The 18,032-nt window shown below is 37.3% G+C and overlaps 2 protein-coding genes across 3 annotated transcripts; both read right to left on the reverse strand.

The window, feature by feature from the left end:
• Positions 1-517: 517 nt before the first annotated feature.
• LOC139145953 (kelch-like protein 9) lies at positions 518-17,982 on the reverse strand. Of its 2 annotated transcripts, none has more exons than XM_070717403.1 (5): positions 17,867-17,982; positions 14,524-16,022; positions 4,070-5,941; positions 3,555-3,824; positions 518-3,109 (listed from the first exon to the last, which is right to left on the reverse strand). In XM_070717403.1, the coding sequence occupies exons 2-5, from the start codon at positions 14,690-14,692 to the stop codon at positions 2,814-2,816; spliced, it is 2,607 nt and encodes an 868-aa protein (XP_070573504.1). In that variant the 5' UTR covers positions 14,693-16,022; positions 17,867-17,982; the 3' UTR covers positions 518-2,813. The 2 variants fall into 2 exon arrangements, with proteins under 2 accessions (XP_070573504.1, XP_070573503.1); XM_070717402.1 differs by having other exon boundaries at positions 4,070-5,944.
• Positions 15,046-15,996, reverse strand: LOC139146327 (kelch-like protein 13). Its single transcript, XM_070717734.1, has one exon. The coding sequence runs from the start codon at positions 15,994-15,996 to the stop codon at positions 15,046-15,048; it is 951 nt and encodes a 316-aa protein (XP_070573835.1).
• Positions 17,983-18,032: the final 50 nt, after the last annotated feature.

Raw genomic sequence — 18,032 nt, forward strand, 5'->3', positions numbered from 1 at the left:
TAAGTACCAGCAGTGATTTCAAGTATACACATCTATCTAAAACACAGCATGGCATTTTGCATCTGTCATCTTGTAAGTCCACATGTAAAATGCATGTACAAGTGACTTATGGCCAATTAATCGCTCAGTGAAAGTACAATTTCACAGGATCCTTGAGCAAACACATGCAGCATAAGCAATTACTTCCATAGACACAGACTTACATCAGCTGGTTATGAAATATTTTAAAATCTGTACTAAGTTTTGTGAAAGTTTATGGATATTACTTTTCCATATTCTACAGTTATAATCATTTTGTATCAAGGTGAGAAGAAAGTTCGACTGTAAACAAATCTCGACACTAAGCAATGCATAATACTTCCTGATAAACACTGGCAGTCAATGACTTAAGACTTGAAATCAACACATCCAAATAAATCACAAAGAAGTGAGCCTGTTGTAAAACAGCACATTACATCTGTGAATAAGATTCTGTAACTTGCACTACAGCAAGCAAAACCACAAATAGATAAACTCATGAAGACAGCCAACTGCTACATGTTTATTCTTTCTTAGCAGATGGCACCATTAAATGGAAGTGAACCATAACCAAGAATTTAATGGTCCATGGTAAACAGTCAAATCTAGTTACAAAAAAAAAGATGTGTACATATAGTGACCTCTCTCTGTGGTTAATTTATAAAGTATTCTCTCTAATGAACAGGTATCAGGACCGACAGACGACTCCTTGCCAAGATACACAACATACATTGTGTCAAAAACATCTGTTACAGGCTTTGATGATAAGGTTAACTGTCAATAAATATTTAAAGAGGTCAGGCATTATTACTGCATTGAAAAGACACCACAAAACACTAAGGGTGACAAAAACTTACATATTGAAAAGAGCAAACTGAAAAGAAAATACATAAAGTTTCGTGTTTGCCATTGAATCTAATTTTTCAAATTGTTTACTGAACAACACTGCATGTACTAGGTGTTAATATATAAGGTGTTAATATAACATGAAAATCAATGGTATTTATATTTTTTACATTGTACAAAAATAGCTCTGATGGCACTATACAACAGGTAATCTAGTAGGGGTCACTTTTATTACAATCTCATATTTGGTTCTGCCCTAGCTGCTCACTTTCCCTGCACTGGGGCACTCATTATCAATAAAAAGTGAGCGTCTGAATTAAAGTTTATTGTTTTATTCATTTACATTAGGTTATTCAAATTTGACAGAGCAACCATTAAAAGTAATGTTGTAGTAGACACTACAGTGACGGTTCTCCTTTGAAGTTTGCAAAATGTTAGCATTTAATGGACTTGTTCTATTCTTGTAATAGAGGATTTAAACACCAGCAAGACTGAAATACTTAAGTAGAAAAGTAGAAAATGCTGATGCAGAAAGATTTACAGTTCATATTTTCTGAAATGACCATTTTTAGATATCATCCCCCATAAAAACAACTGAAAAGCAAACAATTTTCTTCCAGTGTAAAAGGCTAGTAATACAAACATTATCAGCATGTCTTTCTTCACTCAAAAATATGGAAGCTATTTTTTTCTTTAAGAGTGTCAACACTGACAATGCCTTCAGTATATTTACTGGAAGATACCACAAGATGCTTGGCAATATTTGCATTGGTTTCCATAAATATGCAGTAATCTGGGTGACTGTTTTTGAGTATGCAAATGTTTTGTGTAGGAATCACAAGACATCATTCGTACCTACCGGTATTACCAACAACTCAGCGACTAAACTGTTCAAAAATATCAACCCTAAGTAATGTAATTTTTAAATGTCATTATTTGCAAAACCACATTTTTTTAACATGTAAATTTTTTTCCTGCTATCATAAGCTACAATGGTATATTCTAGGAAGTTACTGCTTTCTGAAATTTACACCCATGCTGATGCTATGTATTTGAATTCAAACACTGAACTGAGAGGACCCATTCAAGGCATTTTCATGAACCATGTTATAAAGGATTCTCCACGTTTACAAGCAGAGTAATTCCATAATCAACACATCTTGGAGAAATTCAGAGAAGTCTTAGGCAACTTGAAAGGGATGAGTGATATTTCAGGTGGATATCAGAGAAGATCGTGGGTGGTATCTGGCATGATCTATAATTATACCGTACAATGGTTGGAAATAGCAAAATGCAAAATTGATGCTCTTACTGAACTTTGCTTATTTTCAATATTCAAAAAGAAATGTATGTGTGATATATATCATCATTAATCTCTTATGTAACTCACTTTATTTACTTTTTTGATATTTAGATATTATATAGCGTTAATCTATAAATCTATCTCTTTAAAATAATTTTTATACTGGCAAACCTTTCATTGCAATGTAAAATAAAGAGGTAAGTAATCCGTGACAAAAATCACCACACATGAATGCTAATTAGCATTCATCGACTACTGTAGAAAGTATACTAATAGTCCTTACATTTTATGGAAGTTCTGTTGTTATGGTTTCATCACATAGGTACACTTGACCTTCTTTCAGCATTGATTAATAGTGACTAGTGTTAGTTATTCACTGAATGAGAAAAAATGTGTAAACTTTTATACATGCTGTTCACCAAGCAGACAACCATACTTGGGGCATTGTGACAATACACTGGGATGTCTACTCTCTAGTTTTCAATTCAGCAATTCTCTGTTGATCTTAAACCTGATTCTTGTGGGCGAGTGTATTTATATGAGGTAGTCAAAAAGCTAATTATAAATTTCAGTATGATGGCCAGAAAAAAAGGCTGCAATCCTTTACAGGACTGTGAGACAACCTAATGGTTGCCATTATCAAGTCTTAGTTCATCTTCAGTTCATCAATGTCATTACACATTGAGATGACAGAGCTAAAGGCTAGTTTTGTGGCTGTTTCTTTGACACCTTCTAAGTCAATGTGACTATCAGTCGGTAGGTCGGTGGAGTAGAGTACATCCAGCAACCTTCTCAGTTCTGTTGCACTCATTCCTTCAAGTTGTATCTCTCTAGGTCCACCATTCCATGGTCTGCCTTTCACTGTTGCTGTAATACCATTGAAAGGTGGGTAGTTCTTCGTTTCTGTGCAATCATTGGGGCTGATGTCCATGTCTTTGTCAGCTGTGTATCAAAAACAAACACCACTAAAGTTTCAGTTATCATCTCTTTGCAAACAAACTTAAATTTCAAGTGCACAATCAAATGTGTTGGTTTCTTTGCCTATAAACTGATCTGATATAAGTAATAGACAACAAAAGTTAAACTGATGATAACAATAAGTTGGAAAAAACAAGGATTACTGGTATTTGTCAAACTTTACTTATGGTCACAAAAAATATTTCTCCACAGCTGTTCATCTTTTGCAAATCTATGAGAAAGAAAGATTAAGTCATATGCAGGCACATTGGTACCCAACAACCTCTGACCTTAACAAGTACAGATACTGGGTGGGTAGGTGGGATTTGATGTATTATGGGAAACACAAGACTGGACACTTACAGTCTCTACTGTACCAGTACACAAAAAAACAGAATGACTAGAATTTCTACCAGTTACAAAATGCAACCTTGTGGACAGAGTATATTTCGGAAGAAATCACTGGCTGCAGCTAGCAGGACTCCCTGTACGGGGAACTGACATCCTCCAATAGTCAGTGTCATGTCACAGAGCAGGTCATATTCTCTCAGCTCACCCAGTCCACCCAGAACCATGGCACCATGCTGGCTTGTGCTAAAAGATGTCTCTGAGTCTGGAAGTATGGACTCAAGGTCTTCTTGGCAGATAGATGATCTTCTTGAAGATGCCACTGACGATGCAACATATTCGCCAATATCTCCTGAAGAAAATTTACAACATATTAAACAGAATTTTGAATATTTCCTCTCTGATGACTTCAGAGTGCATTTCCATACCCTAATCTTTACACACCTGCAATCCTTTAAAGTTTAAGTAAATCTAACTTTCATCATTGAAGACAATTTGGTCAAAAAAAAACATCTGATGGTAAGAAATGTCAGATTGTGCTGTTCTTTTCACATGATCATGCAAATGAAAACAGTGAACTGAAAATATAAAACTCACCCTTTGCAGTAATGCGGTTTGCTTTCAGGATGTGTTTTGGGACTCTCAATGTACAGACTTCCTGGAAGCCATCCCTTGGTAGTTTCAGAGATGTCTCCCACCTGTCTAGCTCTACGTTGTAACACTGTAGAGTTCTCCTGGTCTTCAGATTACCAATGGCAAACTGGCCATGCAGCGTCAGGATGTAATTATTCCAGGCAGCACTCCTGTACCCTGTCATGGATAGGCGGTTGGTGATGAGCTCATCAGAAGGGATCTCCACAGACTGCAGCCACTGATCAGCAGTGGGGTCGTAACACTCAATACTGAACTCGCTTGCAACCGTCATGGAAGACTTGACAATCCGCCCACCAACCATGTAGATTCGATCATTGACCACTGCCATGGTGTGCCACGCACGTTTGTTGGGAAGCTGAGCCTTCTGCTGCCAGATCTGTGTTGCTGGGTCATACATGAGTAAATTCCTGGAATACAGAGAGCCATCCGTGCATCCACCGGAGAGGTAGATTCTATCGTCATATACACAGCTACCCATTCCATACATTGGTCTGGGGAGGGATGTTCCATACTCCCACATGTTGAGAATGGGGTTGTAGAACTCCACAGAAACAAGCCCATCTCTCAATAGAGCATTTCTTCCTCCTATGGCATACAAGAATCCCTGGCAAGCAAGAAGGCAGAAGTTGGTTCTCTTAGCATGCATTGATGCTACAGAGGACCATCTTTCAAATCTAGGGTCATACCTGTAAACAGCATCAGTGGTGTACTCACATCCCATAGGATCAGTTTCATAACAGTCATGGTCTTCACCACCAGCAATGTACAGGAAGTTGTCCATTGTAACAACACTATAGGCTATGTGTTCCATCGGCATTTCAGCCAGAACGTGCCAGTCATTTAACTCAGTGTCAAAGTAATACATCTGGCTGCACGTGAAGGCATTCTCTGCAGTGCCACCTGTGGCAAGGAGGACCTCTTCATCACAGGGCATTGAACCATCTGTCATCACATGGTATGGCAAGGCGTGGAACTTCATAGCTTCAAGAAGATGCTTCCGAGACGTCAAATCACTGGTCATAAAATCAACACTCTGTACGGCATCGATCACATCTTCTGGCAGCATGCGGCAGAAGTTGAAGTGAGGGACCAGTTTATTGACGCTCGATATTCTGTTGTCTGCGTCATACTGAATCCATTTGTGGAAGAGCTGGAAAACTTGTAGAGGGGGGTATAGGCTAAGCTTATCACTCTTCAGGAAGGCATTCATTTGGTGAACTGAAAGTTCCATAATCTGACCAACATCAACTCTTGATACAGCCATGAATGTATCCACAGTCCTCTCGTCATCAACAAACCTCTCAAGCAAACTGTAAATGGTTGCTGCATTAACCAGATCCAAGAAATTCTCCACTCCAAGCTCAGACTGCAGGTAATTGACGCAGAAGTCTAAAGCCGTCTCCATCTGGAAGTGGCTGGCGGCTGTCAGGACACTTTCAAAATTACCATGGGAGAGGTTTAACTCTGATGTATACAGAAATGCTAGAAGCGTTGCCAAGCCATCGGCAGAGATGCCGTGGAGTTCAATTTCTGGTTGCTTTGACATGCTCTCCTTCATACCTCCTGTAAACATGGCTTTAAAGTAGTCACTGCAAGACGCCAACACTGCCTTGTGAGTATAGAACTTCTTGTCCTCGGCCACCAGTATGATATCAGACAGATCACCAGAAACTCGCAGTTCATTCAGACCATTGAGTATCTGATAGAAATACTTGACAATGACTACAGAGCTGCCATTATTTGCTGCAAAGTAATCCACAGTTTCTGCAATTTCATTGGCTTGCTTCCCTTTATACTTGAGTTCTTCTTTCACATCTTCTGTACAGATAAAATAAAGAGATCTTACATTATTAGATAAAAACAGCACAAACACAGTTGAGATATTTCACAATGTATTAAACTTTTCACAAATTACTAAACCTCCATTTAAAAGTTACCGAGTGTTTAAGCTTAAAGGTATACTGTCACCTGTTCCAATTTTGCCACAGTTACCATGGAAAGAGAAAATCTGACCAATCACGGATTTTAAGCGGGTGGCCGCTTTTTAAAAACAGCACCCTCACATGGGCATTTTGAATACCAAGGAAAGCCCCTTTGACCATATATGGGCATATTTAGATTACAGGTGACTGTATACCTTTAGGGACAATGTTTTTGTCTTTGAAGGTCAGTGCCTTAACTGAGGGCAAACAAAATTATGTACTTAGTGATGAGATGTGAAAAAGTTTGATGAACTATTTCTAGTACTAACTTCTATGTAGCGTCCTCTATGCAATGATGTGGGTGAAAATCATCAAATGTCATATATCAGTATCACACTACAATGGCATCATCAGGTGACTATTAAAAGTAATATAAGATATTCTGCCAACCACATCCAAGGCTGGCAAATCTGAACACTTGCTTGATGCTTTCACATTCATTGCTATGTAACGTTAGTGTTCCATTCAAGCCTCAAAGACAGTCACCCAGGCGCAAAACACGCAATGCAAACAGGATCCATTCACCACAATAAACAACATTTTGGTATATTGTATTCTAGTACATTTGACAGATGATATGTTATGAATTATAGATAAGCATTTGATGTGCAAGCTGATGTCCCAAGAGACATTGTATTCTTAATTAATATCTATCATGTTGAGATATTCATCTACTTTTGTGTCAGCTTTAATGAATGATAATACTTTAATTCTCCACTGATCTAAAACATTCATTATACTTGGTGCGAGCATTTACATTTGGAAAATTCCCTACATTTACCAAAGAATAACCTAAGATGCCCTCGCACATATTTTTTTGGAATTGCCATTTACAATCCGTTGACAGCATGGCTCTACACCACTATTTTTTTATCACTTCTCAGTGAAAACACAGCATGATATTTACTGGTGAATGACCTATGAGAAAATTACCCTGGCTGTTCCTGGAGCCTCCACGTAGTGTTTGGATTCAGCCAATAATGTCACAAAGTATTGCCATGCAGTGTCTGCAGACCATATAACTGATTCAAAACCTTGCTAACAGAAGGCCTCCATGCCTATCAAACTACTGGAATGTACTAACATGGGAGTTTAAGTATGCATGGAAAAAATGTGTAAGTTGTCACCAGATATCATCAATCAATATTTACACAAATGATAGCCATAATATCATCATTATTAATAGTGATAATATTATACTTGATGTCACAATACCTTCAGTAAACATAAAGGCAGACTGTTATGTAAATAACAATGTAGTCACTAAGGTCACAACAGCTTTGTATAAACAATTGATGACTAAGGTCATTGCAGTTTTGCATACATTTGAATACAACTGTACTTTACATGTTGTAGAGACACATCATGTGAGGCTAGATCACATACAATCACACCATTGAGATGCACTAGGCTATCTCACATGTAGTTATGTAATAGTAAGTTTTTATGTTCATTGCTGCTTTGTTTAATTTTCTTTGTTTGGTTACCTCTGAACATCCGTAAAAACTGGAAATGATGGCCAGCAGTCTGAGAAGATAACACATAAAATTTGATGGCTTGCATGACTACAGCATGGGAGCCTAGAATTTAGAATTGTCCTATCAAATACAATACTTTATTTTGATATAGTTGTAAATGTGTTTTTAAAATTCCCACATTACCACTCTTACGTCTAAACAGCCTGTCAAAATGCCTAGTCACATTCTGATGAATTTTATGATCAAAACCAGTGTGCCCCTTAACCTACGCAATTTGTGAACTGTCAGATTTAAATTCAGGAATATTTTTTAATTAACCAAATAAACCCTAAACTGATGCATGTCACATATATCATTTTCTTAAACTGGAGAGAGCACAGTTGAGTCATTTCTGTGTCAGATTGGCTAAAACATGTTCCCTCCACAAACAAGGGCACAGTGATCTCGGACAAACCTTAGAGTCTGTAACATGACATAACCTGTAGCAGTTACCATGACGACTTATTGATATGTTATCCTGAGTAAGCTGGTTTTCATTAAAGCACTGTAGTGTAACCATGATTAAAAAGGTTTGACTGCAATCAAGGGACAGTACTCTTGGTAGTAAACTTGACCTTAAACTGCAGCATTGACTTTCTCACATGCAAAGCTCCACTTGGTAATCCTTGGGGGTAATTCCTTCACTTTGCTGAACCCACTAACATAATACTAAATGCATTGCTACTCATGATTGGGCCACATGATTTGAAGCTGTTAAGAAAATGCCGCAAACTAAACTGTAGGGCATGCCACATGGATTTGTTGGGGAGGCTGTACCATACTGACCAAGCCAAGCTAGGCTGAATACAGATGACAAATATTACAGTGAACTGAGAGCCAAGACAGCAGTATCTTGTACACACACATCAACTTTGATGCAAGATGCAATTTTCTCACAATGAATCATACCGGAAAAATATATAAACACAATGATGAAAGACATCACAGGTCTATCTTTTCACTCTGAAAATCGATTACGACCCATCCAAGCTTTTCAATGCATCTTCTAATGAAAACAATTTGCAAGCAATAATGGATGCTGAATAAATCACAAATTTGTGTAAATATTGACATCACTATTTTTTTCTCTCTTTAAAAGGTTCTATTCAATCTGTGAAGCAAACCATCATACAATGTAACTCTGTTGAAGCATGAATTTAATGCTCTTTCACAATACATAAAATCATTGCTCGAGTTGCAAATTATACTGAGAACTGATATCGTTAAAAAAAACTGGTTGACTTCAAGTTTTTTGACCTTTTTATGCTGTCCAATTTCTCTCACTCAGTACATATCAATACGGGCACAGGAAACATAGGTTGGGCCAAACCATGGGGATGAAAGAGTAAAATTTAATGTATTAGAAGTATCTGTAATAACACTGACAAATACGAACAGCTGTAAATAAAATAGACAATGCATGACTATAAAAGTCACTGCCCTCAGTTCTTTCTGTTTCAAAACCTTCCATTCAGGACACTGCTTCCAACAAATGCAACATGCAAATTGCTTTGAGAGACTGCTCAATACCTATTCAGGTTTGCAAAACATTCCAGCTCTGTAGGCTATAACTATGAGTGGGTGGATCAGATATCAACCAATGCTTCTATTCTGGAAAGACAAAAATTTACTGCCTGTCATGTCAAAGTCACCAAATGAAGAGAAATAATAAGTATTGGTCACATAATACTCTTATGAAAATTAAGTTAATATAAACTTACTTTGTGCACAAAGTCCGAAAACCTCTTGCTGTGTTGACATGGGAAATATCTTAAGTACATGAATTTAACATGACAGATTAGCCAAGTGGTGGCTATTGATTATCATATCAGAAATACTATCATATTATAATATACCCTGACATGTACCGGTAGGTTTAAACTGTCCTCTAAAATTTGTCCTTACAATTACCAAAAGCTTTCCTAATTTGTAGGCAAAATGATCTGAACTACTAGTACTACAGGGGATACAATTGCTTTCATCCAAGCATTCACACAAAGGTTGCCATCACAAAACAGGGTGAGTCAACTTCCCTTGTGTCTTCCCCATCATTTGTACAAATACATTTAACATCAAGCTGTGGTATGGTATGTGGAAATATGCCAGTACATGTCATGTGGGACTCTGTTAAATCTTTACAAAATTAAAAGAACAAAGTCACTATCTTCTGAACTTTTTGCAATTTTAAGAATACATAAACTGCTCAGGTATCAGCCATCAGTTTGCCTAATATTAATGTACATGAATAACTTGAAAAATATTCAAAAATAACTCCTTGTGTTTTACATAGGCAGTGTGTTTTGTTTGTGACCTCTAAACGACATGAACTAAGTTCTATTCCAGTAGGTTTACTGAGAGACAAATACATGTTACAATAGACAAATAGAATAGACTCTGCAGTATGAAAGATAAATTCTTGAATTCAACTGTATTATTATATAATATGTCACTTGAACAGTTACACACAGTAGCAGTATACCAATGGCAGAAACCAACTTGTGAACTAGTAAATTAATGAGTCATTTCAAGCGCACCATTGCAAGCTGTTATTTTTCTCTTTACCACAGGGATGAACTGTCACACAGATGACCTTCTGACTGTAAATTTTACCGACAAGGTCATGTGACTTTACTCAACTACATTCCTGACCTTCACGTATAATATCACAAATATAAGCTTCATGTACAAATAGCCACTAGACATCTGCATAGAACGGTAAACCATACAAGTAATCACTGTGGGTAGTTATATACATTTCTGAGTTCAATCAAAACTATTTAGTATCTATAGAGGAAGGTTGCATGTAAGGTTTACATTTAGGTCACTTGCCGATTATGTTAACACAATCAACATTTCACAAAGTGTCATTTATTTTCTGATGAACAAAACGGGCTTTTCTCAACACTCACATTGAATGTGTATTTGACACAAGAAGAAAACGTACTGGTGGTTATGGTTGTCAATCAAAAACTCATTTACTTTCTGAGAAAATACCCAGGGGTACTTCTGTTGATACATGGACTAGCCTTTTCTTGCAGAGTTCATCTCTCACTCTGAGGTCAAGTTGGTTCAAACCACAATACCTGAAAGTGACCTGTATAACAATATTTAGATGTATGTATGTCTCGGTCACCAAAAAAATCCTGTTCACATGCATGATGTGAGGAGCCTCTAAATGATCACATCTGTCATATATTATGACTTGACCTGATAGTGATACCAGTAGTGTACGCCACAGCAGTGACACTACAGTGATCTGCAACCTACCACAAATTCTATAGTATTCTCTATGGTAGATGTACATGTATAATAATGACATGTATTGGTACGGTACTTCTGAACTGGCAGAAAAAAATGATTACCATAAAAAGTACGTAAATGTGGTCCTACTAGCATGTGCAGCACACTGCCAATTTTTCTATTCTTTTCAAACAAACAACAAACAACTGGTACAATGGTCAAGGTCAACGACATGAGGATGAGAAACAAATCATTTTGCTTTTCTAGGACAGATATTCCAAGTTCTCTTAATAGGTTCAATGTCAAAGGTCAACTGACACATTGCATTCACAGAGGGGCCAGTTGATTGTGAACACTGCAATAGTAAATGGAAATTGTATCAAGGCAAGGATACAGTGTCTCTTGATGAAATATCATGGGCTGCTACATGTATGAGTTCTGTATGTGGCTACCATTGCCAACCAAGTTGATGATTCTCACTGGCAAATGAAGATGTCATAGGATTTTTTCAAGGCAACAAGGTCTTTTTAATATAATTGATAATGGCTACATATATCCATCTCATGAGATTTGATAAACCTGTGAATGAAATTGTAGAAATATAGGAAGGATACAGTGTCGTTCAGCTTGACATTTTCAGTTGTTCAAACTATTCCTTCATATTTGAAAATGACAGATTCTAAAGAGTATCTGTTACCAATATTTATCACTGGGACAAGCCATACATGTAATGATGTATTCAATTTTCAACATCTAGTCACATTTACTGGAAAATTCTACACCGAAACTTTTCCAACTTTCAGATTAGTTTATTCCTGTTTGAGTCACAGAAAACATTCAAAGCAGTCAACCAGATGTCAGTCTCACATCATTTTGTCTCACAGTGTTGACATATAGGACACGTAAATGATTTATAATCAAACCACTGAACCATGCCACAACCCACCTGCCATCTCACACAATGGCTTTACCCATGAATTTTTATCATGTCAACACTCATGCATTTGCTACTTGCTGCAGTCAGCACTTTGTCCACTCCTACTAGTCCTAGACAGAAGAATTACTTCAATCGCTATTCCGTTTTAATCTATGGTTATCTGATGTACAAGAGATCTCCTTTGTCAGACTTATTTCTTCATAAGCTTTGATGACCCTGAACCCATTATACCGTACATACATTATTTTTTGGTCCCGGTATTTGACACCCATTCCATGTAAAAGTTTGTTTTGGGTATATATCTCTTGACTTCATAGTCTAAAGCTCCACTGCTGGTTTGTACAAGTGCATATTCACTATCACATAGAAAAACCAGTTGTTTTAGATACCAATGTCTACCGGAACATGTCACGGTTATCTGAAAGTACCAATATAATCCTAATGTAAATACATATATCCTACAGATTAGAACAGTCACATGGAACAGGCACTGCCTACCAAAAAAAAGTATTATTCTTGCTACATTTCTGTTTTTCAAGTCAACTGCTGTTGATCGAAATTGCTCTTGATCATAATTACAGGCAGAGAAGTCAAATAGGATTAACTGGGAAGGAATAATCATATCGCAAATAATCCAGGGTTTACAGAGTTGACACAATAATTGAATTAGAGACAAGATTCCAATTGTGATCAATTTATCTGACCCTTTCACACTTTCAAATCCACGATGGTTACATAAATGATCAGTACTCAATCATCTGTAAAACAATGTATTATACCACATGTGTATTAATGTAAGTCATCTTTTTAAACTAAAATGCCACAGCCATAAAATACTTATTATGTATGCGATTACGAGTTAACAGTAATTTTGTCATCCATGGAATGAGGACATATAATGTTAAAATTACATGCACTGGGTTTAATGCAAGCACGTCTTTATGACTTACTATATATAGAATCATCTTTCACTTTGCTAAATCATCCATGTATACTGAAAGGTTAAGCAATGAATTCAGAACTGAATAACCATGACAACAGTCAGTTGTTCAGCTGAGTCTAACACTTTGGATGTACATTAATTTTAGACATGCAATATTTGATATGGACCAATCATTTTGATGTTTCACTGGGTTACCTGATGTGTTAAGTGGAATTCAGAATACGTGTGTGTATACATGTACCAGTTGTGTCAAGAGAGATCAATAACCACCGGAGCATACATGTACGTACCGATCACTGCAGCTATTGTTTTGAAATGATTGATACATTTTTTAAGTCTTCTTTCATTTCTACCACTGGTGAAACGTGCACAGATACACCTGGTTGTTACATGTCCTTGATTCAATTTCAAATACACATACTATACATCACTTGTTCAGTATTTCATTAATTACAGGATTTAAAATTCACACACTGAGGCAATAATCCATAGTAAATGACTATCTACTGACTACTGTAGCTCATCTTATAAGGCAAATAGACATTTTCAAACAGATTTCTGTGATACACATATCTCTATCAAAGTAAAGGTCACTTGGCCTTGCAAAGGACAGGCTGGATTACACCGCTCAATGTTACTGATGTATTGCAGTATAACCAATCAGCAACTGCCATATTTTGGAAGACACTGACAAGCAGAAGATGAGACAGCCTCATACTTCACTAACGCTAGTTATGGTCGAAAGCAAGTCAAACCTTACATCATCATGATTCATGGAGCAATATGAGGTCACAAGTGGAAATGAATATATCACTGGGTATACATGTAGTTATCCTCATTTGAACTTTGGTCACTGAGGAAAGGTTTAGGACAATGAATGCTTGTGTGAGAAATAGTTCAGGAGACAAAAACTACCACATTAATAACAAGCTGAAAGCTGGTTGCTTTGGACTTTACACTGGTTTGATTTCAAAGGGCATTGATTTGTCCATTAGCTGTTACAATTTGTGATTATACATCAGCATCTTTCAATTTTATTAATAATACCAAATTTACCATTGCAATAGTGTAAATTATGTATAAATATGGTACTTGAACAGAGTTTGGGAAGATGGATACATGGTGTGGGAACCCAGTACCATTTCTGTTGTCCTCTGATGTAAATTGTGTTGATATTATGAGGCTAGAAACATAACTAGGGAACCTTGGTATAAATTTACAACAGTACAACAAATATCACTGCTCAAGTGATTCACAATGCATTTTGCAATGCAGATTCCATTTGTATAATTTTGTACATGTACATGTGTGTAAAGTAAAACTGCACGTCTCTAAATTGTTCACGAATCCTTAGAGTTAGAAACAAGTGTCAGAAATAACACCCATCCGTTTCAAAGTACGTCATCTAATTGAAGTTTGACCATTTTCACAATGCCTTTCAGATGTACCAGCTGATTGGTGAACAAAATATTGTGCAATTGCAAAATTGACATCGCAAGTGAACCACAATAATTAACTCACAAAAACAATGTAAGATATGACACCATATAAATGCTGAGAAATAGAGTACCTAGGATTTTTCTACACTTCATCAAATTGGATATTTGTACAAGTGGGTATAATCCAAAACACTCAAACATATTGGCAGTCTACCTACTTTTTGTGTTTTTTTCTGAATATTGGCATTAAGAAATGCCTTCTCTGTCTTTTTATGTGAGAAATTTTCCAAGAATTGTAGTAATTCTGTCCTTAGATTTCTTAGCAAAGAGAAAACGTACCTTCTGTAGGAGAGAATTCCTGCCTGACTGGCTTGTTCTGTGGTAATCTGATGGAACAGCACTCAGCCCCAGCATAGCCCACAGGTAACTTGGCAACTGTGTACCAACCACCTTCACTTGTCATATAGCACTGAACCAAATTTACATCTTCAAATTCATCTGTTTCCATTAATTTCTTGCTCCACCGACTAAGAAAATGTTATCATCCAGAGCAGTGGTGCCATGCCATACTAATGGTGTAGGAAGTGAAACAGAAAGGCTACTCCACACATCAACATCCGGACTATAACACTCTACTGAGCATTCAATTCCTGAACTGCTCTGTAAGTTCTTCCCACCAATGGCAAATATTTTTGTCCGACATGACGCACATTTTGTGTCCTGCACGTTTCACCGACATGGGCTGTTTCTCTTCCCACATTTCCAATTTGGGATCATAACAGTACATAGCCTCTGAGAACTCACGGCAGAAATTTGAGCTGAGGGCAGTCATTAGTATTGCTGTATCATCTTCAACGTTGGTCAAGTCAAAAAAGAACACCCACCACTGATGTAGAGCTTTTCACCATGAATGACACTTGCATGTAACATTGTTGGGGTCATCAGCTGTGCCATGTACGCCCACTTGTTGTTATTGGGGTTGTAGCTTTCTGCTGTAACACTGGCGACAATGAGTTGCGGTTTGGAATTAATCTCAGAAATTTCAATGGAAGCCACGTCACGTGTTGGGCTTGAGTGGTTGAGTCCACCAACAGCGTACAGTTTGTTATTGAGAGCATTCAGAGTGAAAAAGGCTCGCTTTTCAAGCATTGGTGAGGCCATGATCCACTTACAGCTGTTTACGTCGTACCTGTGAATTCGACGTGAAATCTGCTGGTTGACAGGGTGATGTACATCATGGTTGCTTCCGCCAGTTACATATAAGAAACCATTGAGAGCAGTAACACTATGGGCATACACAAACTCTGGGAGGGAAGTCAGTTCAGTCCATTGTTGTTGACTTGGTTCAAGATACATGGCATTCTTCACTCGTAGCTGCATCATCCCATTCTGCTGTTGCACACCCCCCGTAGCAACCAACACTTCCTGACTGCTTTCATGTAGCGGCCTGCACTGAGACACAAGTGGCTGGCGATGGGGCGCTGCATGATAGTTCAGTGTCTGCAGAATCTGAGCAAAGCAGTCTGCATCTGATACTAGCCAGCTATGTGGTTGTATGCATCTAACAAAGTCAATTGCACTGATCTGATTCAGCTCTATGTAATGGAGAAGCTTTCCAGCATACTGCATCCGCTCTTTGTCACATTCAACCCATTGTATAAGAATGTTGAGCAGGTCAAAATTGGCTGAAAACCTGTGTGTGTCACTACTCTGTAAGTAATGACTCAGTTCTTCTGGTGATGCATCTTCTACATGCAGAAGAGACAATGTTTGACAAAGCAATGTCTCTTCCGAAGACGCTCCAACATCCATGCCCTTTACTTTTTATTTTCAACAATCTGTTGGGTGAGAGAAAATAATTTTAGGAATATCGTTTCGATGTGACTGTCTTGGTCAATCAATTACAAACAGCAAGGCATAATGTAGTATTGTCATGTTGATGTAACATAGCATAGACTGTTGTCAAGAAGGCTAGTACAATACACAATGTTCTATAAAAGTAATTGATGGGAAACTTAAACTATCAGCTGAAACTTGAAAATTAACCCATGCCATGGCAAATTAGTCTTCATTCTCTAAGGGGGCCAAAAGAGAAAAGCAACTCAAAGGTAAATAAGACTCAAAGGTAAATACATTATACAATCATCACAAACAATACTTTTTAAGGTAGAATGTGCCTCATGGATAGCTGTTTGGACTCAAATTTTACTACACTTTTCTGATCTATCACTTCTGTTTGCTTATTTTGAAGCCATTTGAGTTCATACACTTCACCTATTTTTGTGAAAATCAAAATTTATTTTTTTCCACTTCATTCACACAGGGGTAGCGGCCATTTTGAATTTCAAATATAAGTACATTTAAGACTATTTGTTTCCCTGGTACCAAAACTTGTGACCCCTGATTTTTATTATAGATTTAGAATAAGAATGTTTGAAAGTTTCTTTCACTAAAGTTTAATCAAAAGTTTAAGCTTTTAACTTTTGTGGTAAACACTGCCCAAGATCAATAGGGAAAACTGCGCCTCACAAGGGTACATCATGGAGGTAGCACACGATGCTACCTCCATGGCTATACCAACATGCATTTCAAGTCTGTTTTGAAAGATAGCAGCAGTTGGTTTTGCCATGCTTACAAGAAATACAAAGCTAGGTAAGGTAGCTAACATATAAATTATACACCATTTTATCTGGAGTGAACAAAATTCAAACATCCTCCACTATCAGCATCACATCTCTATAAACATAAAAGTGTAGCGTTAAATGATTTAAATAAACAAATTACAAAAACTGAATACTTAATAAGGAATATATATTGCCCCAAAACGCACTTGGGGAATATACTTACTGCAAAAATCACAAACCTAGATAAATACCATTCATGCACCATTCTATTTGCCTGCTGGCTTCATGGATTGATAAACCATTATCACTGTTAATAATTATTATCACTATTTATTATCATTGTTGTCACTGTTGTTGTTGTTATGATTATTATTGTTATTATTACATATGTCGTTGTTGTCGTTGTTGTTCATAAATAGTATTCACTATCAAAAGTCCATAAACAATTGGCATTTGTTTTGTCATGCATGGCCCAGGGCCAGGGCTACTGCGGAAGGTATGGTGACCTACTTTTAAGTTTCAAACTGGCTTCAGAAATCATTGTACCTTCACTATAAGATGATTGAGTACATCCGAATGGCAATGAATGCATCTGAATATGTGTCGTAATATCTACCTTGGTTGTCTCGTTTCTAAATAAGACACGCCCTTCTGGTGACTTTGAAGAACTTGTCAGGCCAACATATGGAGTTGGCATGGTTGTTCGCCTTGCCTGCACTCAGTGGAGTTGGTGAAAGTGTTTACATCATTTGCCATTAAGGGGAACCACGCTTAAGTATATACATATTAAGCATTCGTCGTGTTCCCAATATCGAGTGTTTGCTTAAATTCTTGAATTACAAGGTGAAGGTAGCCGTCATGGCCGGATCCATAACCCACCGACCATAACTTATCTGTTACGATGAAAACAACAAACAACAGCCACGACAATTCGTGTTCACACGCGATTCCCCACCCTTCCGCTCATTTATGTGCACAATCAACTCTGGGAATGAAATTGAAGAATACAATAACAGCTGTGGGAAGAGCACAAAATACAACAACTTCTTAAACCTCACCTGTCTAGATTTATCAACCTGCGACTGTACTTATTCAAGCGAAACAGACGACTTTGCTATCACTTGTGTCCTGGTCCGTACCGTACAGCTATTGCAGATGAGCAGTTATCACCAATAAACTGTACCACGTAGGTTGTTAAGTATGAGCAAGGTCATCTGCAGGCAA

This window comes from Ptychodera flava, chromosome 12 (genome assembly GCF_041260155.1).
Source record: "Ptychodera flava strain L36383 chromosome 12, AS_Pfla_20210202, whole genome shotgun sequence".
Taxonomy (NCBI): Eukaryota; Metazoa; Hemichordata; class Enteropneusta; family Ptychoderidae; genus Ptychodera; species Ptychodera flava.